Below are 25,404 nucleotides of genomic sequence, written 5' to 3'. Positions count from 1 at the left end.
CATTTAGAAATAGTGCGAAGTTTATGTTTCATCAGTGAGAATCATTCAATTGTCAGGCAGGACTGCTGTTTTGTTTCACTTCATTTCACTTTCTGCAGAAATCAGAGATGTAGGGAGGCAGAATTAGAGGTCTGGAACTTGATTTAACCCAGGTCATAAAGGTGTAAACGTGTTTCAAATATCATGAGCACAGGTAACCCTCCCATTAGAAATCTTTATTAAGTCACATCGATATGGAATGGCACAGCATCTTCACTTTGTCCAAAAGGACTCACATGAAATGTTAAAAGTCATCAAAGCTGCTCCATATATACAAATAATTAAAATTAAATACAATAGCCTTTGAAAAGTAAAATAATCATTATAAATACAAAAAAATGTACAAACTATCTCCCCCCCTTTTGTGTTCCCTTGTTCTTTAATGTACAAGTTGAGGTTTTTCACTAGTGTTGATCAGTTGTGTTAGTCCCCCTCCCTCCGCTTGCTGTGTTCTCACGTCTTGATAAGACCCTCGAGAAAGTCTTTCTCCACCATCTCCTCGATGTTCTGTCGAGCTCGGCTCCAGAAGACCTTCTGGCTCTCCAGTTTGTGGCCCTCCTTGTGGCTGGGGAAGGAGGCGTCTGCGGGGTTGTGGCTGAAGGCGGGGCCTGAGCGGCTGCTGGCCTTGCTGTTGAACACCTGGCTGAGCAGGTTGAAGAAGGGCAGAAGCTGCTCCATGCTGCGGATCACGTACAGGGTCAGCATCAGGTGACCTGGCTCCCAGGACAGGGTCCGGGTGGAGCAGTCTTCCTCTGGGTTTTTCTATGGGAGGAAGAGAGAGTTAATTACTCTGAGAAAAATCCACGTGTGGGGGGACAATACAGCGTGAATGAAATGAGCTACAGAAGCGTTCATTAATAGGCGCTTCCCTGAAGATACTCTGTGTAAGAGCCAGTCATTTGTCTCCATCTTTTAATAACGTTGAGTGGACAGAGGGAGGGTGAGATACCTTGGCTCGTTTCCTCAGCAGTTTGGCCAGTCGGACCACGTACGGTTTAAACTCTCTCTGGTGAGTCCCCTGACGTCTCACTTCCAGTCCTGAATCGTCTGAAGCTTCTGGGATGAAGGCCCAGCGGTACCTGTAATGAGGCAGAAATAACAAAATTTTTATCTATTTAACCAGTCACCAGAGCTTCGAAAAGGAGTGATGACCACATATCTTATTATATGCACTCCACATTCTGACAATTTATCCATTTAAAAGGGTCGTCGCAAATCATCCCTGCTGTATTCATGCAATCGAAACACTGCCTTACTGATTCCCTAACCCAACCAAATCATGTGCAGAGCTGGTGCAACAGTCATATCTGTACTGACATCTGAAACTGAGGCAGGCTCTCAGGAGGCAGGGCCAGTGCCAGGTCCAGGAGCTTGCAGGCAGACAGATAGAGGTTGAGCCAGCGCTGACTGTTGTAGGAGGTGGAGAAGCCGTTCCCACCAGAATAAGTGGTCTCCAAGCCAGCCACAGATGGCCCTGATGTCCTAGAGATAGACAGGAGAGGATCAATCACCACGTATGTATATCTGCTACTGCAATCCAGTTCTGTGATGAACGGATAATGTACCTTGATATGTCTTCATCTGCTGTTAGCTCCTGCTCCATCAGGAGAAACACCTGGACCTGCAGGGAAACAGATGTACAGTGTGACTGTGAGTCTAAGCGTAGGAGACTGAAGGAAAGGGAGCAAAAGAAAGGACACAGTAATCACCAGTTCAGTGATCATGGTGGGCCACAGTGAGGTGAGGTGTTGAGGGGACATGCGCAGCAGCAGCACTCTGAAGAACAGGAACACCTGAGCATGGAGGATGGGCACCTGAGGCAGACGCAGGCTCTCCACCAGACGCTCTGAACACAAACAAACAGCCAGCATGAAGGTTAATAAAGCTTAGCTGGCTGTTCTAAGGTCAGCTCAGCTGCCAAGGTGACCTTGATGTAGATCCCTGTACTGTTAACAATGACAGCTGCAGCTGCAGCGTGCACAATACTGGTGTGTGTACCTTGTATGTCTGGCAGGTATTTCTGGTACTGGTCCACTTCACTGCTGTAGATGGTGAAAGCGAGGCGTTTGAGCAGCATGGCTCTCTGCTCCAGCTCAGCGTCTCTGTTGGTGAACAGACTGAGAGAGCTGCTCTGGGCTACAGCCACCCGGGCTGAAGGGAAACACACACAGCCATTATTAGTCTCTCTGTCACTCTTTAACCTGTTAACTTTTTTTTGGGTGTATCCAAATACATTCTCTAAGGACAGGGGGTGTCATAGGCTGTACAAACTGTCAAACCCCTCAAGGCAAATTTGTGATTTGTGATACTAGGCTCTATAAATAAAACTGACTTGACTTTAACTGTCACATTAGCATTTTTCTTGCTGCTTCAGATTTAATTGGAGTGGAAATGTACAGCAAGTGCTTGTTTTGATCAAGATACTTTACAGGGATGCAGATTTAATTCTGCCTGAGATGAAACATAAAGGGCAAAACACTGTACTGCTAATGTCAGAGAGAAACAGATGATGTGGTATATACCTACCCTTATTTAGAAATAATAAGAACTGTAAAGCTTACTCATGAGGTCTCTGAATGTGGTCTTGTCATGAGTCATCAGGTGGTCAATGATGGCTCTCCAGCTGAAAAATGAGGAATATGATGTGGTTGTTAGATGAATAATCCAGAAATATTGGGACAAATTCACACGTGGCAGTAACATGTGCCAATCCAAAGATATTCTGCTAGACATCTCAAGTTCATGCGTTTGTTTCCTCTCTCACTCGGGCTGCATGTTAACATCAGCTGTAAAAGTCACCCACACACTGTCAAGTTTTCTTCTCCTACTCACTGGCTGACGCAGGAGGAATCCATCTGGAAGAAGGTGTGGTCCATGAAGAGGTCGAAGGCCTCCTTCTTCCAGGCGCGACGCGTGTACTGGTACCCGCTGAGGCTGCTCAATAGTTGGATGCAGGCCCGGTAGCTGGGGGCGTTGTGAGCACTGCCAGGAGAAACAGAAACGTATAAAACATGCACATGATCGGCTCCTTCTTAACATGAAAATATTACTTTCATTTCATGTATTTCACCACCATGTAAAACAAATCTGGGTGATAACGAAGTAGTTAAAAGCTCATGCCCACCTGTGGTTGCGGAGGTAGGGCACTACGTAGTGCATGATATTAACCAGCAGTGGGATCACCCTCTCCTTCTCGTCACTGTAGAACACCATGTCCAACAGATGAGCCAGCACCTGACAAATATATTCAGCATTCATTATCATCATCATTGTGATGTTCTTCCAAAGAACAGTAGAAAGCAAGTGCTCATCTTTACATATTGAGCTACTTTGACTTCTTGGCTGGAAAATTATATACAAGCAGTATACAACTGCACCAACCAACTGTATGACTAACTGCACTGCAGCATTATGTTGATTTATTACCACCAATAAACCCATGAATCTATAAGCTGCAAACAGCAGTGAAGCACAGCCAGAATCTAAATATTTAGCTCCACTTTGGGCTAAAATATCCCGGATGGACGAAGGTGGCCAGAGATTTCAATTGTCCAGCTCAGCTCACTCACAGCACTCCACATGTCCAACACATTGATTTATTGGTTCACTTATAATAATAGAGTACAGGTGGGGAGGGGGTTGTAAATCAACATTAAGGAGCTCAGCTGGGGTTTGTTAGTGTACTGTAGGGCCTGAACATAGCTGGTGAGTGTGAGTGAGAGCAGCCTGAGCCGATAATCAAGATGAACAAAGCAAATAACTGGCCGAGCCACTGACTGATGGCCTTAAACAAACACGTGCAGGGAGAGTTAAGCTGAATCGCAGAGACATGAGTGTTTTACCTCGGCCAACAGTGTGAGGGCGTGAACGCTGTACACTGATGGAGTGAAGCTGGAGGCCTCCATCACTGTGAGCATTAAATCTACAAAACACACACAGCAAACATTAGCAGCAAATATTAATACAGCCATGCTCAGGCATGCTAACTGCAAGATACATCTATGTTTCACATGCTGATTGTAGTGCATATAAACAGCACTGTCTGAGTGCTCTGTTTGTACATGTCACATGGAGTTTCAGTGTCTCACATCCAGATTTCTTTACACTTCATTTAGCTGGATTACATTAATCCCTGACATTGTCATAAATCTCCAGGTCAAACACAAAAATAATCTTTCCCATGACAATGTACAGACTGACTCAACACAGAAATAAAAAAAAAATCAGTATCCAAGATGCCTGCCTAACTACTACTTTAAGACTTAAACTAACTAATCTTCTATCAGGAGAGAGAGCAGTCATATAAGATGTAGTGCCTAAAACATTAGTTTTAATAAGTTTAATGTGAAACTGACTGTATAGTGCAGCAATATGCAGTGATTCATGTAAACTCTCTTCATTGGCTATCAGTATGTAAGCAGCACACCTTCTACATCAGCTTCCAGGTTGGCTCCATCCACGACTATCTGAGGGGAGGCCTTCACCTCCAGATTTCTCCTCAGCCACGTGGTTTGCTCCAGAGAGGAGCCTGCGATTGTCCCGATGGCCTCCACCACCTTATGGGTCACATCCTGAATACACAACAAGTAATACACAGTTACTTCAGTAAGAAGTCATGTTCAATCAGATCTGTGATCCTCTATGATTGCAGAGCGGGAAAACTGTCATTAAGATGATGTAAAATAATTACACGATAGCTGGTGTGCTACTGAAATAAGAAATAGGATAATTTAATCATACAATATAATGGAAGCAATCGGGCGTTGAATAGGAGTCGTGGTAGTGCAGTAATTACCTGCAGCTCCCGTTGATCCTTCTTGCTCTCCAGATTAGGATTCTTCAAAATGAACTCATTCAGAACTCTAAAGAGAGAAAGAGAGCCATGTTAAACAAGTTAATGTCAAAGTGGGAAAAGGCATAGTCTCTGACTACACACTGATTCATTAACATTCACACTGTGACCATTTAACTGTGAACAACCCACTAATTTTAGGCATAATTGTACAATATGTTGGCCAGATGATGTGAGCATATAGCGTGTGACAATTAAAAAGGAGAGAAGGAAGAGAAACTAACCCCAGTATAAGAAACTGTCCAGGGGCAGGCAGGCCTAACGGAACTGCATCCTTCAGCAGGGCCAGCAGAGATGGCCAGCTGTCAACTAAACTGGACACAGGGATCCTAGGACAAAAACAGGGTACAAAGGAGCCTTGATAAAAAGTAATAATAACACCTAATTAATAATAAAATAGTAATGGACAAAGAGCATAAACATATACTGCTGTTGGGAAGCAGTGGACTCACCTCTGGACATATGCATAGAAGAACTGCAGCATGCAGACTTCCAGAGAGAGGTGTTTCTGTGGGGAACGGTGAAGAAATAATATTACTGTAATGACTGAACATGGAGAAGGTAAAACCAAAAGATAGAGATTCAAGGACTGCAATCAAAAATAAATGATAATGCATTTAATGCATAAGAATTTGAAGAAAGGATTGAAACACCAACCTTGTCCTTTGCAATAGCAGGTGGTTGCTTTAGAACCTCTTTGACCGTCTGCATGACCGTCTCCGTGCGCATGGCGCTCACTGAACGAACCAGCTCAACCAGCAGCAGCTGCTCTTCACTGGCTAAAGGAATCACCTGAAAGATGTGGAGTAAATACAATGATTTAAAAAGTACATTCAAACATACCTTAACTCTTTATACACACACTTGTACACATGTACAGTACACGCATGTACATTTAACACTTTGCTACTTACTGCACTGACCAGCAAGTGGATTCGGTCTGGTGTCTAGTTTTGAATGCAGGCATCAAGACAATACAACCTAAAAAAATCAAACATCAAAAGTGTGGGTGTACTGGGTAGTTTTTTTAGAACACCCACCTTATTTCTGACTGGAGTTTTGACCTGTTTCCTCTCGTTCCAAACATAAGCAATTGCTGCCATGAAGTGAGCGCCGTGGTTCATGGAGATTGGACCCAGCAGCTCCAGGATCTGCTGTCGGAGGTTCTGTAGAACAGATATGAGCAAGAAGATAAGTTAGATCTAATTAGCTGATCTAATTCAGGTTACACTCCATGCTGTCACTAGTAAACTGCAACTTCCATGTTTATCTTTATTACTGACACAAAACAAAGCATCAGACATTATCTGCATTAAAGTATCTGCATTACAGTCGAGCTGCTGATAGCTTCTGTGTACTCTGTCCAATTAGAAATGCTCAAACGGACAAAACATGGGAGTCAGTTGCAAAAGTAGGTTAAGCAGGTTTTAGGCCTTTAATTGTTCCTCCTGCAGGGACACAGGCCCTGTAATAATTACAAATTATGTTCTATGCAGAGTTATTTTAATGAGATTACCAACGCACCTCTGGACAAACTAATACTGTCTGGACACAGATAATAACTACTTGCAAAAAAACACAGAGCTATAATTGCTGAAAAAAAAAAGTCCTTTAGTACCAGTAATGAGATTCTGTTCTTGTTGTTGAGACCATTAATCTTATATTAAAGTTACACTCTCACTGTAAAACATTCGAGCCAGGCTGCCCACATGTTTAGATTTGCTTTGGGACTGATTTTGACTTGTGCACAATACAGTTTCCTGTTTTATACCTGACCTCTAATGCTGCATTTCAGGTTATTTGGAAAAATATGTGAACTCTCCTGAACTAATCCTACTTGAGCAAGGCTTGAAAATACAGCGAAATAGGAAATTATACTGGTGTGGTAATGCATCCATCATATTGACATTTCATCTTTTTGAAGGTGGAGAGAGGCGTAGTCAATTTCCATTTCCCTTGATCTGCAGTCAAGACATGCAGTCAGATGTGACAAGATAAAGACTAGTCATCTTGCTAGACCTGCCAGGATCTACGTGACCTTTCCTCATGGAAGCGTATAAATGCTGTCTGGTGTACCTTAGTGGAGCCCAGGTTGATGTTGGAAGTCGAGGCAGCGGAGGCAGCAGCTGGCTTGTCGGAGTTGTCTGCCTGGTGGAGGACACTCCACAGCAGGGTGACGGAAGACATGATGGTGTGCAGGATGGACAGGATGCCTGAACGAGCCTCAGCCAGGTGCTTTTGGTCAACGCTCACTTGTAACTGAAATGCAGAAGACGAAACCAGACATATCAGTACTTTTATACAACAATTATACAGATCAATAGAAATATGAAATGAAAGGAAAGAGCAATTTGCAACAACCAGTTTGGGCATGGCGCCCTCACCTGGTGGTACTGGGAAGTGGGATCCAGCAGGCAGTAATGGATGATGGCGGTCACCCCCTCCAGAACTGTCAGAATCAGGTCAGGAGGGATGCAGAGAGCCATCCACTGGGGTCTAAAGATAGGAGGGAAAATATGCACTGAATTAACATATTTTTAAATGTATGTACATCTATACAAAAAGTCTGAATGTCACACATTTTTATCACAACTGCTACATCAGAAAATGAATGACGTGGAAGAGAGCCATCGCAGTGTGTGGTCAAGAGTGCCATCTAGTGATCAAACCTTTGCTAAGATATTTTATTGCTCTATACTGCCTGTATAGTGTGACTAGTGGAATGGTCATGTAAGTGAAGATCATTGGTACGATCCATGCAGATGTGAATACCTGGTGTCAGTTATCCCGGTCTCATAGCGGTACTGCTGAAGAAGATTATCCAGGTTCCTGCACAGCTGTAGTGTGACTGATGCCACCACCCTCCTCAGCACCCTCCCCATGTACGGCAGGGTGGCTGTGATGAGTCCTATCCACTGTGGATGCATCTTACACGCATGGTGCTGATGCAGCGCCCTGATCACCGCACACAGGAACATACCCTGTGCTGTGATGGGCTGTCCGTGGAGGTACTGCAGGGATGTCATCGGCTGCTGAGGGTTGACGTGCTCCACTTCCCCACCCAGGATCTCGAATCCGGCCCCGACACCGCCTCCCGTTCCTCCACCTCCTGCACCTCCGCCCACAGGTCCTCCTTCTCCTCCTTCGTCAGCTGGCACCAGGACTCTGTGCTCTAGTACGACCAGGCTCTGCAGCAGTCTGAGCAGCTGAGACTGGACGGCGCTGCAGCTGTCTATCTGGTCCTCTGACAGGTTGATAACACTGTCCTCTGACAGGCCTTCCTCCACTGTGGCCACGTTGACTCCTGCTGCACGCTGATCGTGCCACTTCTGTGCACTGAATATGGACGACAGCAGGCAGTGGAGAATCACTTTCTGAACTTTGCACTTCGAGAGAACATCGCTGATGAAACTAGCAAAGCCCTTAGCCGAGCCACCGGTGACTTTAGCTAGCTCGCTGAAGAGGAGAGTTAAGACCTCCACGCTGGTCAGCTGCATGGCCCGATTCCCCGCCAAGTCCTGAGGGCCTGCTGCCACGTGGGCAGAGTAATAGCTTCTGAGGAAGTAGAGACAGAGCGAGATGATGATCTCCAGATACATGGCGCTGCGGAATGAGTGAGAGTGGGAGTCCTGTGGGATGGGGCAGTAGAAGTCTTTGCCCATGACGGAGACCCTGTGACGGGCTAGGAGGTTTTGGAGTAAAGAGAGCTGTGGTGTGTAGGTGTTGTTGATGCTGGTGGTGGAGATGGCACTTACAAACCCAGAGGGTGCCGCTCTTAGCATGGCTGCGATGGATGACAGGGCGTGGAGGGCCCGCGAGGAGTCATACAGCTGGAGGTAGAGCAGGACATGCTGATAGAGGGGGTGGATGTTAAACCGAGGTGGAGCAGAAGATGATCTCCGGCCTGAGACACTGACACCCCCAACAGTCCCTCCAGATCCCCCGCTGGGTGAGCCAGTGTCACTCTCGATCTCTGACACGTCACCTTCCCCACAGCTGTACCAGTTCTCTAGATCCAGGCTGTCCCCGAAAAAAATACTGGGTGGCCGCAATTTTTCAGCTTGATTAGCCATCTTTTTCTGCCTCTCTTCCTCTTTCCTCTTGGACTTTTTGGTCTTGGGCTTGGCCCCTGGAGATTTGTCTGCCAGCCTCTCCATGATCTTCCCTTTAAGGCTGAGCTGGGTGCTGCTATGGCTACGTTTACGGGCCTGAGGGTCCTCCACCCGCAGGTTGTGGTCTGGGGTGGCTGGGTCGGAGCCGTCTGGCAACGTGACAATGGAAGGTGATGAACTGTGACGAGTGATGCCCTCTCTGTGCTGTTCCTCTGCAGATATGTCGACCGGAGTAACAGAGAGGAACTCCAGTGTTCCTTCAGCCAGCATCTCGGGCAGAGTCTGGTGGTTGGAGTTGAGAGGAGGGCCAGAGTCAAGACGGAGACCAGTGGAGGTATCCGAGGAAGTGCTGTCTGTGTCTGTCTGGGGCCAGTTTTCAGGTGGAGGTGACACTTCAAGAGATCCCTCTTCTATTAAATTTAAAACCCTGTCTATGAGCTCTTTTATAACAGAGGACACAGCCTCCTCTATAGAGTCCTCAGACATGTTATCTAAACAACCTGCTTGTTGGTCTGAGCTGTTGACTGTGCTGCTGACACCCTCTGGTTCCTCAAAGCTGCCATTTTCCACCGTAGATGAATGAGAACCACTGGACTCAGAGCTGTGTGGCTCCCCCTGCTGGTCGGCAGGCTGATATTCACCAGCTAATTGCAAGTTCTCGCTGCTCAGACTCAGCAGGGACAAGCTGTCACTCAGCGGATTGACAGTCAGACAGAACGGCTCCATGTCACCCATCGTCAGGCCTCGGAGCTCCTCTTGTGTCACCCTCTCCCCGTGGACCTGACCAAAGTCTAATGAAAGAAAAACAGGGACAAATATTTGACACAAATAGGCAAAATGCTTCAAGATATTTTTATCATAAAAAGTCAATGGTGTCAAAAAAAAAAGCAGCAACAATAGGCATTGCTTACTGTCTGAGAAGCCAGAGTCCCTGTTGTAAATAGGTTCTGATGGCTCTTGTTCAGGTGGTTCAGGGAAGGCCTGGGCCAAGTGGCGCTGGGCCTGTACCCTCTGTATGGATACTCGGTGGGTCTTGGGGTGAAGCAGGAGGAGGAGGAGAGGCTCTAAAACCCGAGCAATGTCATGTCTCTGAAGGACCTGATTCAACCAGGCCCGACCAACAGCGCTGGTACATGGATCCCAATAACTCAGACTGTCGAGCATGATGAAGAGAGATCTGAAGGACAAAGTGAAAAGATGCAAAGAGAGAAAAAGAGACTTGACACAAAATACAACTATATTAATCTGTTCAAATGAATGAGGCATCAATTCTATGAGGCCAACACACCTGTCAAACGTGCGATTAAAAGGAGAGGACTTGGTCATGTTCAGATCTCGTGTTAAATGCCACAGCACAGAGAACTTCACGTGGGCCTCCAGACGAATTCTCTGAAAAAAAAAAATCTGCTTCAGGATGGATTTCATTGACAGGTTGTGTGCAGTTATTTTGTGTATTTCGGGGTGTCGCCTGGGATGTAAAAGTGTCTACTGCACCAACCTTGTCTCTGTGCATAAGTTGCTGACTGATGACGTCCTCACAGATGCTGGAGGAAGGCACCAGGTTGTGGAGCTGGTAGAAGAGCTCCACGCTGCGTTGATGATGCTGAGGTGTTCCTTCGCTCAACTGGTCCCACAGGATCAGAGCCACACTCTGGGGAGACAAAAAAAAACATCATCAAAGATCATCAAATTTATAAAACGAAACAAAGCCCACAGACAGTTCCACAGTAAACTAGAATGAGACCTCTACCTTGAAAAAGTCTGTCTTGTCAGCGATGTACTTTAGGATTCCCTGAGTGAGTGGTGGCCTGATGACAACAGCTACTCGACCCTGGCTAGGGCTCATGGGCTGGGTGGACTCAGAGCTGTTGCAAGATGCCACACTCTCCGCGGTTACCATAGCGACCGACTGGGTGAGTCCCACGAGGTCCATGAGCAGGGAGATGGCCACACCCTGCAGGCTGAAGTCACTTGCCAGGCAGCAGGCATCCATCAGAGTCTGCAGCCACACTGGTAGACGGACCTGCTCGCTGTCTGTATTAAAGCAGGGGGGGATATCAAATATTTGAGTATCTTACATTAAAACAGCTGTAGATCTGAGCACAGCATTCGATGTCATTGATTCATGGCTGCTATTTCTGCTTCTTATTGAACCTTAAAATACATCTCTAACATCTTTATCTTAATTACCAAACTGTTCTTCCTGTGTGGGTGAGGACTTGAGGTTGCCCTCTGCGATGTAGACGGGGAAACTGGAACATTCTAGGAAGAGCTGGCAGGCAGCAGTGAAAGCAGCAACACACTCCCTCTGGACCAGCCCTGATCCTGAGCATGCCTCCATATGATCAACGCGCGAGCCCTCTGAAACCAGGGGCCCTGACTGCATGACTGCAAGCCTGTCACCCTCAGCTTTGTCCACCTGTCCAGGTGTAATATACAAGGTGATAAGTCGGGAGAGGAACTGCTGGAAGTGCTCCAGGCAGCACTGCATGACCGGTTTGTCCAGAGGTTTGGTCTGAGATGGGCCTGAGGAGCGGCGGCTTGTTCTGACTGTGGGGTGGGGATGAGGGGTTCGATCAGTCTCTTCCGTGCCATCTCCCTGATACTGGACGAATTCTGTGAAGCCACTTTCTGAGGAGCGACTGCTGTGTGGGTTTTCCCCATCCTCAAACACCTCCCCATGGCCAGACAGCTCGAGAGTAGTGGGCAAAGCCTGCAGGAGGACAGAAAAGGATGGGTAATGCAGAAAATTTAGCAAAGAGCGATGGAAACACAGGAAGCCAAAAAAGTGTGTTGATCAGTACACAGAAAAATACAGCACACCAGGAGAATTGAGAATAAATCTATCCTTGTTCAGCATGATTTAATGTCTACCTTACATTAGGGCTCTGCACACCCACACATGACCTCTAGTCTGTAGGGAACTATAATGGGAATGATGTCACCAAACTTTATGTAGCAATCTTTATAGAGGTGTAATAAAACTAGTAGGAGAGCAACTGAGGTGTCAATCAGTTAGGTCTAATACGACAACATTAGTAAAGAAAACTGTAGGTGGACATTTGAGCGTGTAGATGCTTTCATTTTCACAGCAGGCACTTTGACTGAAAAGCACAGGTGTAATTAATAACCTTAAGGCTCAATTGAATCAAGGCTCCCCACATGCACAATATCATGGACCCTGGAAGTGTTCAGCTAAATGGAATGTAAATGTCTTTAACTACACTGCTCTGAAATGTCATCAATATTAAGATGTGTGCTATGGAAAAGGTCTAATCTCATTTCACTGTGATATGTAGGATTCTACGTGGCATTGACATTCTGACATGAAATAATAGGGTCAATGCAGGTGTTTAAATGTTACTCATCAAGGTTCCGTTGTTGCTGTGAAAAAGGTCTGTTGTACTGAATTGATTGATCTGACAAAATCTAACACACAGGACTATAATTTGCCAACACCTCCTCTTATTACTGTTTTCTGTTGTAATCACATACTTATTTTTCATAAGTTAAAACTTTTAGATGTACTGTATAGTGTTGGGCAAATTGGCAGGCTACACAAGGTCACGTGGGGGCCTTGAGGTCCTCAGTAGTATTAATTGTTTGGCTTTGGTTGAGAACAGCAGGTGCCAGCCTATGTCAACACTGCAGTGGCCAGGGTCGAAGATACCTATTGCTGCCTTCCTAGTCATAATAGATAGCTGCTGTTGACGTTCAAATCTACGTAAACAGACATCTGTGTCTCCACACTAGAATATGCTGACAATAAACCTCCATGGGTAAAAACATCCTCTTTGACTAATTCTGGACATATAGTATTTGTGGTGTTATCTTTGGGTTTAAAGTCTATCCACCGGGATGAGTTGGGCAGAATGTGAGACCGACTCAGACACTTCTGATGCACCATGAGAGTGTCTCTAATTCTCCTTGATCAAGTGTCAATAAATAATACAGCATAAGACATCAGGCTCCTGAACACTGACGTCAGCAATTTCTCCACAACACATCCATCCATTTTCTGTAACAGCTTATCCTCATCGGGGTCATGGGGGGCTGGAGCCTATCCCACATATATAAATCATAATAAATACAATAAATATAAAATAAATGACATATACAGTGATAGAAGACTTTATCCATGAACCTAGACCATACCTGTAATTTATTCAGCCTAATGTCTGTCATCTATTCTGTAAATGGTTCAGTAAATGTCTGACTAATGGAGGTCTCTCAACAGACACTAACCACCTCACTGCACTGTGGTGTGTCCTGTACACAGGTCATTATATAGTGACGCTGTACACACAGCTGTTGGGTTTGACCTGAAGGACTTGTGTAGACTGAACTGTACACCACGCCGACAGACTGAAGTTCACACAATTCTTTGTCACAGTCAGTCTGTGGGAGACTGAGGGCTACCAGGGATGGATTTCGATCCAGGCAGCGTGCACATTCTGGAGCCTGGACTCAGATGGCACGTTTGATAGCACGTTCTCTATATGTCCCTAAGGTTGGGGGGGTGGGGATATTATTGTATTCAGTGGGTGTATGTGGAATTTTTTCCACTTCGATGAATATGGTCCACCCCAGGAGGCATCACAGGCCAGTCTACTGTTCTTCCTGAGAGAGGGCAAGCCGGGCTCAGCTGTTGGTTAACCATCTTCTCTTTTTCTATCTGTCCTCTTTTCCCCCCATGAGTCTACCTCAATTTATCTAACCCCTATCCATCTCTGGGTATGGGATTCATTGGCTGAACTTTTTAGTCATGTCTCAATGAGCTCTCAAACACTTTAACAACCAGATTGCTGGACAGGGGACAGCAGGGCAACTTGTGGGACCACCCAGCCAAGTGCATGGCAGAGCAGAAGGTTAGCAGGAGCCAACGAGAGCTGTTCAGGGACCAGAGCACACCACCAGAGTCTGAGCAGCAGATTCAATTTTGGGCAGTAACCTGTAGGGGAAGGGGGTCAAGTGGGATTTGCTCAGACTGGAGCTTCTATCAAAGGATTTTTACAGGATCAGAGACAAAACAGAATTATCAGCTTGCAATGTTTTTCAAAGTCAGGGGTAGCAGCATCTTTTTTGATGCTTGTGAACATTTTTCATTTCTAACTGACCACTAAAGAGAACAGATACTCTGACCTTGTGATTAAAGTCGTAGAAAAAACACTATGTTCGAAAAATTGCCTTTTCATTGTCCTGGAATATTTTTAGCAGTTTCCCTTACCCGTTTGTCCTCCTTGTCTCTGCTCTTATCCCTTGCAGAGTTTGAAGGTATGCCGGTGGAGTTAGAGAGGCCCTGAGTCCGGGGGCCCGAAGGCAGGGTCAGGGGGGACACCAGTGGTGGCTGCACTTTGCTGAGGATCTTGGAGCAGAGGCGAAGGCAGTGGGTGAGCTCCCCAAGGCCCAGAGCCTGCAGGTGACAGGTCAGAGCTGCCACCATGCGCAGCAGGAGCTGAGGAAGATGCTCTGTCTGGATCTCTATGTAGGTCTCCTGGACATGATGGAACAAAAACAGAAGTCAAGTAAGGACTTAAAGGTGTGATTAATGGGCCCCTGGAAGGAGGTGAACCTGACATAATAGAGTTACGGCTGATATTGACATTATTGGCTTTTATTGAAGTCTTCAAATGATTGATGTCATCCACTTTGCGTCACTAAATGTTATTAAATACATATTAACATTTACATTTTGTATTTAATTGCTCTTGTATAGTTTCTTCTGTTTCTTTTGTCCTTGTGCTGCTAAAACAACCAAATATCCACTGTGAGAATCAGAGGAGGCTTATCTTGTCTTATCTTTTTCCCCTCTGGCTGTCAAAGGAAAAATCGTAATCTATTGCATGAATGTTATGATTTCCTTTTTTTTTTTTTAATTAATATTAATAAAATACATGTATACAGCATATCATTTCATTTTTCCTGGTATCAACAAAGAAGCTATTGTCTGTTTCAGTCTAAAAATATAAATATTTAAAAAGCTTGAAGGTGAAGTTACTGTGCAACATATGCAGCTGTATGTAAGAATATTGATTACAACAGAGCTATGGACCAAAGTGTACAAATCTGTCCTTTCTCCAGATTTCATTTCATGGCCTCTTGAAACTTTGGAGTTGTGGTGATGTTCTCATGAACATTTTTTGTAGTGTTTAAGAAAGTATTTGTTAAGACAAGCTATTTTTATGAAACAAAAAAGAGCAACAAAAAAAAGAACAGTCAAATTATAAAATGAGCATTAAACCATGACGTAAATTAAAATAGTCATATTTCTTACAAATATGTGAGCACTGCAATAGCATATAATTGCATGCATGTTTAACAGAAGGCGCATACACACTGGGCAGAGATTCCATTTTCACAAGATCCACAGCAAACAGCCAGGGTAAGTTTGCACCACATGTAATGACTGTTATAATCCCATTTCTTCCTCCGGATCATTTTTTTGTGTAAAAATGTGACAGTCAGTCAGTCAGTCATTGTGAAATGATCACTCAAAGCAGGGCAGGATGGCCTAAGGGATGTTGGCAGAGGACGTTGCAGAAATGTTATCATAGCCTCAGTGAAGCAGGGTGAGGTGAAAAAGCAGGAAAGAGCAGTACTTTACCTGGCAGATTACCCTCATGCTTCTAGTAGGCTTCAAGGAGAAAGAGCAGATAGTTTGAACAGACAGGAGCAAGCAGAGCACAGGCCACACAACACTTGGTTCGCAGAAACACACACTAACCATACGCTTCCCCGTTCTCGCTCACAGACTCACCGAACACAAGGTTCTCTTTCTGTCGCCCTTTCAAACACACACACGCACACACACACACACACACGCACACACACACGCACACACACACGCACACACACGCACACGCACGCACACACACACACACACACACACACACACGCACGCACGCACACGCACACACACACACACAACAAACAAGCCTGTAAACAGGGTAATAAAAGGAGTAAGGGATTTCCAAACTATTCAGATTGGAAATACTGAATACTGAGACAAGCACATTTCTAAGAGGATGCAAACAATATTTTTGGCAGGGAAACTAAACACAGGCGTTTTTCAACCTGTGTTAAGATTGCACAGATACACACACAGAAACAGGAGAGAGACAAGGTGCACACACACACCCTAATGGTGATTATAACATCCCAGAACTGGATTTAAAAAAATGGAGTTGGACAACAAATGTAGGTCAAATTGCAAATGTTCATGGAGGGAGTATACTGGATTTAAAGAGGTGTGTGAGCCGAGAGGCAGTGAGAAACAGAACGAGATGGAAAGCCCAAGCTGGGGCGGGAGACAAAAGGCTGTAAAAGAAAAAAGAGAAAAAATGTGGCGAAAAGATACACAAAAAGGAGGAAATTTTGAGAAAACAGAAACCTATAAAGGAAGGGAGATGAAAAATGAAAGGATAGGTCGAAGAATGATGACAGACAGAAAAAAGATAGAAATGAACAACTGAGTGAAAAAGAAACACGAGACAAAGAAATAAGACAGAATAACGAGTAAAAAGAACAAAAAGAACAGCATGAAAGTGTGGAGGAAAAAATATGAATGAAAGAAACAGGCAAAAGAGCTTAATAGAGAAAGAAAGTGATAGAGGAGAGAAAATGATAGACATACAGAAAAGAAAGAAGGAAAGAAAGAAAAATCAGAAAGAAAAATCAAAAAGAAAGAAAAATCAGAAAGAAAGAAAGAAAGAAAGAAAGAAAGAAAGAAAGAAAGAAAGAAAAATCAGAAAGAAAGAAAGACTCTCACCAAAGAAACTATATCCAGCAGGAAATCGACCAGCTGACAGAACTCCACCAATGACAGCTCAGGAGGATCTGAGCTCCCAGCATGCCGTGGTGCACGTGTGCTGCTGTTCACTGTCCTCCTGCAACAGAGACAGATTTCTGATTATTTTAGAGGTGATGATGGTTAGCAGTTCACCTCGGTGTTGATGGTGTTAATCTGTGGATCCACTTTGTTCACGTGTGGGTGTACTGGTAGGAAGACTATCCCGCTACACGACAATGTACCAGAGCAGTTTGTTATTTGGGTATTTTAACATACAAACCTGCAGCACTCTTCAAACCAGCGAGCGATGTAGTCCCACATGTAGTACGGCTCAAACGAGTTGAATAGGAGATTGGCTGTTTTAATAAGTTCTGCTGTTTTCTTGTTCTCTCGCAGTTTACTGAGGAAGAAGATAAAAATGAACATTGTATTGTAATAATGATGTATTGTGTTAAACAAACTCACAGATATATCCATTCTAATGCTGCTGGATGGAGTTCACCATGTTTCTATATTAACCCAGAAGGGTCAAACCAAACACCGGCCTATTACATTTTTCACTATTAGATACCATTAATTCCAACACACTGGAAAGTTATTTATGTTTTATTACGTTTAATATTTTGAACACAAATGGACAAGAGGAGAACTGGACTGACCTGCTGAGGTGTGTGTGGTCTTTACTGAATGGATTCTGATTTTGGAGGTCCAACTCTGTGCGGCACTGTGTGTGTAGAGTCCGATACACCTCAATCAGAACATCCTCTAGGATTGCTGGGCCTGGAGGGAGACGCATACAGATAATAGAAATGATATACACACTGAATTTATTTAATTAAATGTATGTGACATTGCTTGTGTGACGTCATTATTTACACATTTACATCTGACTAACTAGACTTTTGGCGTGTACATATTTATAGACTGGTTACCAAGCTCCGGTTTGTCCAGCAGACTGATGAGGATGCGAAATGGCTTGAGGTCATGCATGAGGATGCTTTCCTCTTCCCCTCCTCTGGCCTTGCCCTGCAAGATCCCCACCATTGCCTGAAATCACACACAGACACACACACACATTACAGTAGCTTTCAGAAAATATCTGTAAACTCCAGAGCTACTTCTGACACAGCAGACGGCACAATATTTTGTTTTTATCTTTTTTGCTTTCTATAATATTTGGAGTTCCCTTTCATTTTTTGTGTTTTCACGCTTCGTCTGACACATAAAGGGGCTGAGGGCAGGAACAGACGGTCTCTGTAGTAGCAACCTTCTCCCAATGGAGGGAGCTCCAGTAACTATCTCAGAGCAGATGGCACAAGAGAAAATAAAAAAAAAACAACATAAAAACAAATCCTTTCAAAAACAAAACTTCCCCTGCAGATCGCTCTGTGTTTCCCCCTGTTCCAACCCCTGGAGTACCAGAGCTCATCACATGCCAGGAGAGCAAAGGCTCAAGTGAATCTGAGTCTTTTGGAGAACTGTCTTCAAAGGACAGGCTACAGGGAGCAGGACGTATATACAAACCCCGGAGAGGATGTGGAAGAGGAGGATTAAAGGGGATGGATGGATCTGCCAACCCCAAACAAAACACACACTTCCCACCACACAAATATACACATATGATGTCAGGAGACATGTGATTTGTTTTGGGTTTTTTTTTTTTTTTTAATTTTTTAATTTTAAACGTGAACAATTTTTCATTGGTGACCTATTTACAACTAGTTTGAACCCTCACCTGGACTAGCATGTCTTTAGAGAAGGTGTTGAAGTAGTGGCTAGCATGCTCCTCTGGGTTGCTCTGCCGAGTGCTGCGAGGACCTATCATCCCCCCGTTGTTATCAAAGCCTTCAAAAAACAAAGACATACAGTTATAATGACATAACTGCTCAGATGTACATCCAGTTAAGGGAAGAAACAAACCAGTTCAGAGTGGAGCAAATGGAGATAAACTATCTTGATCTTCCAGTTACTCCTCTACATATTCTCAGATTTTAGCCATGATGTTGTAAAGTAATTTTTGGCCTAGTCCACACTACAGAAGCCTGGCCAGATTCAGAGTACAGTAGTACAGTAGGAGCCATCAATTTTCAATGAACAGTTAAAAGCCAACAATATAACTGGAGCTGGCAGTCTTGAGCCATTTCATACCACAACATAATATATCCCATTCACTGGGGAAAACTCCTTCAACAGACTTATTATTTGTTCCTTATCGTCTCTTGACACTATCTAATGTTGCAATGATTAGAAGCTGCTGTGGAGAAGATTTTAAGCTTGATACATTCATTGTTCATCTTTATCCACACAGACACTTACCAGCATGTTCATCCGCAGTGAGTTGCAAACAAGAGAAAATAAAGTAAGACAATGACCACAGCAGATATTAGCTTACTGTATGTTCCACAGAACAGGAAGAAATAAAACTGAAAACAAAGCACACATATACAAAGGGCCTACGCAAATCACAAAACAGAGCAATGTGTCTGTAAAGGTTTGTATATCAGGGATCCCACCATGGTCAAAGAGGTCAAATCTGAAGCGGTTTTATGACTTATAAATGCTGTTCACTGTCAAATACAGAGACTATAAACATGTAAATGAACTGTATACTACAGGTTAATAGATGTGTAAATCTACACGACGACAACAACACCAACACTTTCAGATTTAATGGGAACCGTGGTACATCTCTAAGTCAGTACTGTGTCTGTGTGTGTATTGCGCACCCAGCAGCCAGGCGTAGAGTCTGCGGTTGAGGGACATGTCTCTTCTCAAAACCACATGCAAAGCTGCAGACAGGATCCGGATCATGTCAGGGCGAGTCGCCTGAACACAACAGAACAAGACGTTTGTGACTGTTATGTCTCTTTCATTCACACATTTACAGATATATACGTACATACAAGCAAACACAAAGGCGGGAGGGAGTTATTTGCATCATGGCAAATGCTTCAACACTGTTCGACTTATGAGGACATGTCCACTGTCCTCACAATTACAGTATTCCCTAACAAAGTCAGTGTGTATTCTGATGACGTCCTCATATACAGGTGAAACAAATGCATGTATGTACAGATACTGCACATATGTACACACACACACACACACACACACACACACACACACACACACAGCCCAGCCCAGCCCAGCCCAGCCCTGACACATCTAGAAATGTTTTGAGATGAAGGATTTAACAAGCAAGCCAGCATGATTCACCACTGTGGCTGTCTGTCTGAGTGGCCTCATCATGACCACACATGCAGAAAAAAGACACAAACACACAGAAACTAACAAAACCTAATATATAGCATATTCATATATCAGCCAGTTGGTTTAGTCTAATGCTTTGTGTAAGACAAACAGATACACACACACACGCATCATAACACACGAGCCTGTAGTTTCAGTCGCACAGCTTTCCTCACCTGGCTCATGTGGAAGGGGAAGCAGAAGAGGATCAGGTCCAGAGTGCTCCTCTGCACCAAAACACTTGAGTCCTGGACTGAGGTACTGACCGCCTCCACCTGGTGAGAACACACACATTATTAATCAACCTGCTTGTGTCAATCAAAAAATATAGAACATGCAACTCTGTTATACATTCAAACAACACAGTGACTGAAGTCTAACCTGTAAAAAGAATTCATAGTAAACTTCATTTTTAGCGTGTGTATTGTTGTGTACTGTGATGTACCATGAGCTCGATGTCACTGCCCATGACATAGAGCTGGTCCTCCATGGACAGCTTGCGATTGAGGTGCAGCAGAACAAAAGTCACCCCGGGCAGACGCACAGCAGGGCTGGTCAGTATGCTGCCCCACAAGGCACTGTAGAAGGCTGACTGCTCCACTGCTGCAGCCACCTTCTCCAACAGGGTGTTAGTTCTGTGAAAGACAGACAGGACACAGGGAACATGATCTTTAAACACAATAAACTGCATCAAGTTGCACAGGTTTTACTGGTCCTTGAGTTTTTGCTCTGTAATGTACCAGCACCTAACAACACAGCACATTCTCATCTGACTGGTAAGAAAGAAAAATGTCAAATGGACCAGAGAGAGAGAGAGAGAGAAAGAGAGAGAGAGACCCAAAGCTGATGAGCTCTCACTTGCTGCTGTTCCATTTAGATCTCTCTGTTTGATTGATTCGCCATTTCCACGAACAGACTGGGACTTCTTGCCCACATCAATACATAATAACTCAACATTTAATTTGGGAATATAAGGTGAATCTGCTCTGTTAGAGCAGACACACACTAGTGTGATTCATGCTGAAAAGACAGATGATTTTATCCAAGTGAAGCTTTAAGATATTAAGAAACTTAGCAAATAAATAGTAGTAAAGAGTAAGTAATAACAATAAAAGGAAATGGCAACAGGAAGAAGTAAAAATAATGCAACTTCCTGTAAGCCTCTGTAATGTGACACAAGCAAAATAAACAAAAGAGGACTGTGAATACTGCACGCCTGATATACAAATACCACAACTAGGGTATAAATTTTAAATGAAAAGCAAGGTGATCCGTACAAATAGGCCGTTTCACTGTGTATGTTTTGATGTCATACAGGGAAAAGCACAGCTAACATTAATCACATCTGGCATCGCTTACTGAGACACTTTAATTTAATGGAGTCATCATTTATTTCATCACACCTGTGCTCTTCTTGCTTAAACAACTTGTGCAACCGTGTGCCATGTTGCACGCCTCCTCTGTTATGTCTTTTAGTTATGGCTGAACCTGTAACTGCAGCGCCCTCTAGTGCCAGCAAGAGTAACATCCCCTTTTGTCAACACATATGAAGTATGCATTTAAACAGAAAAGGTATTAAATAAGAAAAAAACACTATAAATATGTGATTTCTTGATACAGTAAACATAAAAACAAACGTCTTTAGATAGTGGCTGGTATGAAACAATACACATTTTGAACTGTGAAATACTGACTGTTAGAGGTTTTGTCTAAGAGAGAGAGGTCTTGGGCTGTGTTTTGATGACTCATTTATCTCATGTATCATTCATACATCTGAAATCAATTTCCTTCCATATTATTCTGCAAAATGCTTTCTGCTAATGGCCTGTACCAATGGGCACATGTGCACATTAAAATAGTTTTTCTTTCCAGCCCTGCTTGGCTCACCTGTCATAATACTCGGAGCCCTCTTCCAGGCCTGGCAGGACCCCAGTCAGTAGTCCCTGTAGACCTGGTTTCAGAGTCTTTCCCAGAGGCAAGTAGTAGGTCTCATAGAGCCCCAGCAGCACAGGCTTCACAGACATAGCGGCATTGGAGAGTAAAGGGAAGAGCCCAGAGCTGCGGTGACGAAAAAGAGGTGAAGCATGTCAAGCACTGATACTAATAGAAAATGTCCAGTTGACTGTAAGTAGTGCTACTACAGTATTACCTATAAAGAAAGAGGTCTTTGGCCAGCCTCTTGGGTCCAATGATCTTGAAGATGATCTCATAGGTCTCCAAGGCCTTGCGGTGGACCCCACTGGGCAGAGCTGGGTGGAGGCATTGGGCCAGGCGTTTGCCTATTGTCAGCTTCTTGGGAACCACTTGGTATTTTGCATTGTTCTGCAAAACCTTAGGAGTATGTGAAGAATAGTGAGTATGTGGCAAACAACTGGGTTTCTTTTCATGACNGGGTGGAGGCATTGGGCCAGGCGTTTGCCTATTGTCAGCTTCTTGGGAACCACTTGGTATTTTGCATTGTTCTGCAAAACCTTAGGAGTATGTAAAGAATAGTGAGTATGTGGCAAACAACTGGGTTTCTTTTCATTACGTGGTGGCTTACTAAGACAAAACGCTTATGTTTATGTCAAACTCAACAATTTTAGCATGTGATAACATGAAGTCGAATAGCAGCTATATGTATTCAGCCTGTATACGTATGTAATTGTAGCCTGTACTGCTTTCTCTACAGTTTGTAATCTAGTACAGCGTACGTCAAGTTGTGGTCTGGGTGAGCTCAGTACCTTGTTGAGTTTTCCCAGCGCAGAGATGAGGTCTGCCCACTCACTGGAGTACTCAAAGTTCTTGAGGGCTTTGTCCACTGCTGCCACATAGTTCCTGTACTTGGAGTCACTGAGCAGCTCCACTTCCTCTGCATTCATTCTCCCAGGTGGTTATTACACACTAATGTAAAACACCAGGCACACATATGTACATCACACCTGCGACGAAAAGAAAAGAATAAAAAGAGAACAAGAAAGTTTAGTCAGTCTGCATAGTCTACATATTTGACGGTGAAGAGAAAAGCCGAAAGCGCTCTATCAGTAAGTGATACAATATTTGTGCATTCACGTCTAAAGACTGAGGTGCAGAGTCTGACACGAGCAGCCATTATAATCTTTGTTTTAAGTGTTTGGGAATGAAGCAAGACAGCTGACATGTTGACTCATAAAATGATTCAAACCAAAAAAAAAAGTAATGTTTGGAAAAGAAGAGGAGTCATCGACTTTCACCCAATGTCGCTGCGGTCACTCCTATAATGCAATCTTTTATTTTAAAGTAATGCTCCAGGAAACATATTTCTACAAGCTGTGATGCTGTTAAGTACTACACAGTCCTGTTTGACCCAGGATGACAAGTTACGATTAGAAACTATTACATTAGCTCCATTTCCCTCTCTTTAATATGCAGTTTTGAATGTAGGCTAGCTTCACTAGCACATGGACCCACCCAACACGACCTTTAGTCACCCAATACCAGGAATAGCAGCTTCAATGGAGGGAAGAGATATTCAGGTATGACGACATGAATTTAATTTAAGAACCCATTTAGAAAAAGGCATGTAACATTTCCACGTTGAGCTTTGTCCACTAAAACATTGGGAGACATTTCGGCTTGTCACAGCAGGGGGAAGGTGGAACATCGATAATGACGCAGTAACAATGTCAGTGTAACGCAAGTGCCGGGAAAGGAGAGCGGCGAGCCGCCCAGCACACAACAGCAGCCTTTACTAATTAATGTTATTAATCACACCTGTGCTTTCCCTGTGGCGACAGGTCCAAATGTAGGCCGGGAAACGTATCAGTAACAGACACACAGAGAGGTGAGGAGCGTTGAGAAGTAAACTTATTCATAAAAAAACAGAGTTTGAATAGTCAGATAAATATGTAGCCGTGGTTGTGGTTTTGACAGCTGTTAGTTTTGCTCTTCTTGAGCTAAACAAACTTGAGTCTGAGTGTCAACAACGGAGTAAGAGCCGAGCAGGTAGGCGCACCTGTCGTCCCAACAACAGCAGCAGCAGCAGCAGCAGTCTGTCAGCGCTTTATGGTTCATAACAGGTAAATGACTACAAAAGAAACGTTAGCTCAGGGATAACTAAAGTATTACAGGTGGCTAAACAAGCTGCCGTTGTTAACGAGCTGTTATTTAACGGTGTGGCTAACAGCTACCTTGTCACAAGCTAGGTGAGGTGACTGCAGCTAACACACACACACACGGCAGCTGATGACGGTAAAAACACAAGAGGACATAAAAGCTTACCGTTACAGGATGTATGCCAGCAACTGTCATTCAATCATGTGCTCCTTTTTTTAAAAAAAAACGGCTGACAACGTCAATAATCTGACTAGCAAGCCAGCTAACGTTATTAGCAGGTTGTTTAAATGATGGAGATGCAGGGCCCGGCTCCGATGTCAGCCGCTCATACGAGTCAGCTCCCCCCGATAAGAAGGCTGTAGAAGCAGACAATAGGTTATCCCAGTCTACATATTCTTATTTCTCTTCGTGTGCTCCCGCAGTGTGCATATAAACAGTGATGACCGCATCAGTAGCTTCCAGTGCCAGAGAGATGTACTGACAGCTCCCAGACTGCACTGCAGAGCAGCCCGACGTCCAACCATAGCGTCCAACGGCGCCGCTCTTCCGCATGGACGTCTTCCGCTGCGTGAAGCCACGCACACTTACACCGAGGAGTGACGGAAGTGATGTCAAAATAAAAGCGAAATATATATATTTCGCTTTTATTTTGACATCACTTCCGTCACTCCTCGGTGTAAGTGTGCGTGGCTTCACGCAGCGGAAGACGTCCATGCGGAAGAGCGGCGCCGTTGGACGCTATGGTTGGACGTCGGGCTGCTCTGCAGTGCAGTCTGGGAGCTGTCANTTTTTGACAATGTGAAGATGCCCGGGGGCCAATACTAACATATAAAAAAAGAAAAACAATAAAAGTTACATGCAAATGCACAAAGTTTGCATGAAGTTGATACAAATCTTAAACTCGTGTTCATTCTAAACATGACTTGTTATGAGTAATGCAAAGTCTGTTAACATTTAAGTTTAAAACGTATCACTCTTGCTCTTGCCTTTCACAAAATTATTTAGAAAATAAATCCTTTGTGTCACATCTACAGGTACACACAGGTACATCAGCAGTTTTTTTTTTTGTTTTGTTTTTTTTGTGCATTCAAATGTTTCATTATGTCAAACAAAAAAAAAAAGCCAAATCTGCCAGCCACACAATCCCCTCCAAAAGTATTGGAACAGTGAGGCGAATTCCTTTATTTTTNTTTTTTTTGTGCATTCAAATGTTTCATTATGTCAAACAAAAAAAAAGCCAAATCTGCCAGCCACACAGTCCCCTCCAAAAGTATTGGAACAGTGAGGTG

The 25,404-nt window shown here is 44.0% G+C and overlaps 1 protein-coding gene across 2 annotated transcripts; it reads right to left on the bottom strand.

The window, feature by feature from the left end:
• Window positions 1-194: 194 nt before the first annotated feature.
• On the bottom strand, window positions 195-24,540 carry dop1a (DOP1 leucine zipper like protein A). Of its 2 annotated transcripts, XM_010742487.3 has the most exons (38): window positions 24,281-24,540; window positions 22,765-22,962; window positions 22,191-22,372; window positions 21,929-22,099; window positions 20,487-20,676; window positions 20,218-20,316; window positions 19,519-19,618; window positions 18,528-18,637; window positions 17,725-17,839; window positions 17,452-17,572; window positions 17,073-17,192; window positions 16,772-16,889; window positions 15,608-15,637; window positions 14,231-14,497; window positions 11,194-11,716; window positions 10,754-11,037; window positions 10,502-10,654; window positions 10,292-10,392; window positions 9,915-10,180; window positions 7,664-9,794; window positions 7,276-7,387; window positions 6,968-7,150; window positions 5,932-6,057; window positions 5,549-5,683; window positions 5,344-5,399; window positions 5,116-5,220; window positions 4,835-4,901; window positions 4,466-4,610; window positions 3,882-3,961; window positions 3,164-3,273; window positions 2,872-3,021; window positions 2,601-2,662; window positions 2,038-2,190; window positions 1,749-1,885; window positions 1,605-1,660; window positions 1,357-1,521; window positions 989-1,118; window positions 195-801 (listed from the first exon to the last, which is right to left on the bottom strand). In XM_010742487.3, exons 2-38 carry the CDS (start codon window positions 22,900-22,902, stop codon window positions 493-495), a joined length of 7,500 nt encoding a protein of 2,499 aa, XP_010740789.3. In that variant the 5' UTR covers window positions 22,903-22,962; window positions 24,281-24,540; the 3' UTR covers window positions 195-492. The 2 variants fall into 2 exon arrangements, with proteins under 2 accessions (XP_010740789.3, XP_019124733.2); XM_019269188.2 differs by lacking the exon at window positions 15,608-15,637 and having other exon boundaries at window positions 493-801.
• Between the last annotated feature and the right edge of the window lie 864 nt (window positions 24,541-25,404).

The sequence above is a fragment of the Larimichthys crocea genome, chromosome XIII (genome assembly GCF_000972845.2).
Source record: "Larimichthys crocea isolate SSNF chromosome XIII, L_crocea_2.0, whole genome shotgun sequence".
Taxonomy (NCBI): Eukaryota; Metazoa; Chordata; class Actinopteri; family Sciaenidae; genus Larimichthys; species Larimichthys crocea.
Note: the sequence above shows the minus strand (reverse complement) of the source record. Positions and strands in the feature narration are given on the sequence as shown.

Bases quoted from the DNA above. Each gene is read 5' to 3' on its own strand.
- dop1a (XM_010742487.3), bottom strand. From the start codon at position 22,902: ATGAATGCAGAGGAAGTGGAGCTGCTCAGTGACTCCAAGTACAGGAAC. The intron at 11,038-11,193 runs GTAATTAAGATA...GCTTTAATACAG, and splicing joins CACACAGGAAGAACAGTTTG to ACAGCGAGCAGGTCCGTCTA. The intron at 3,962-4,465 runs GTGTGCTGCTTA...TGTGTTTTGTAG, and splicing joins CCTGGAAGCTGATGTAGAAG to ATTTAATGCTCACAGTGATG.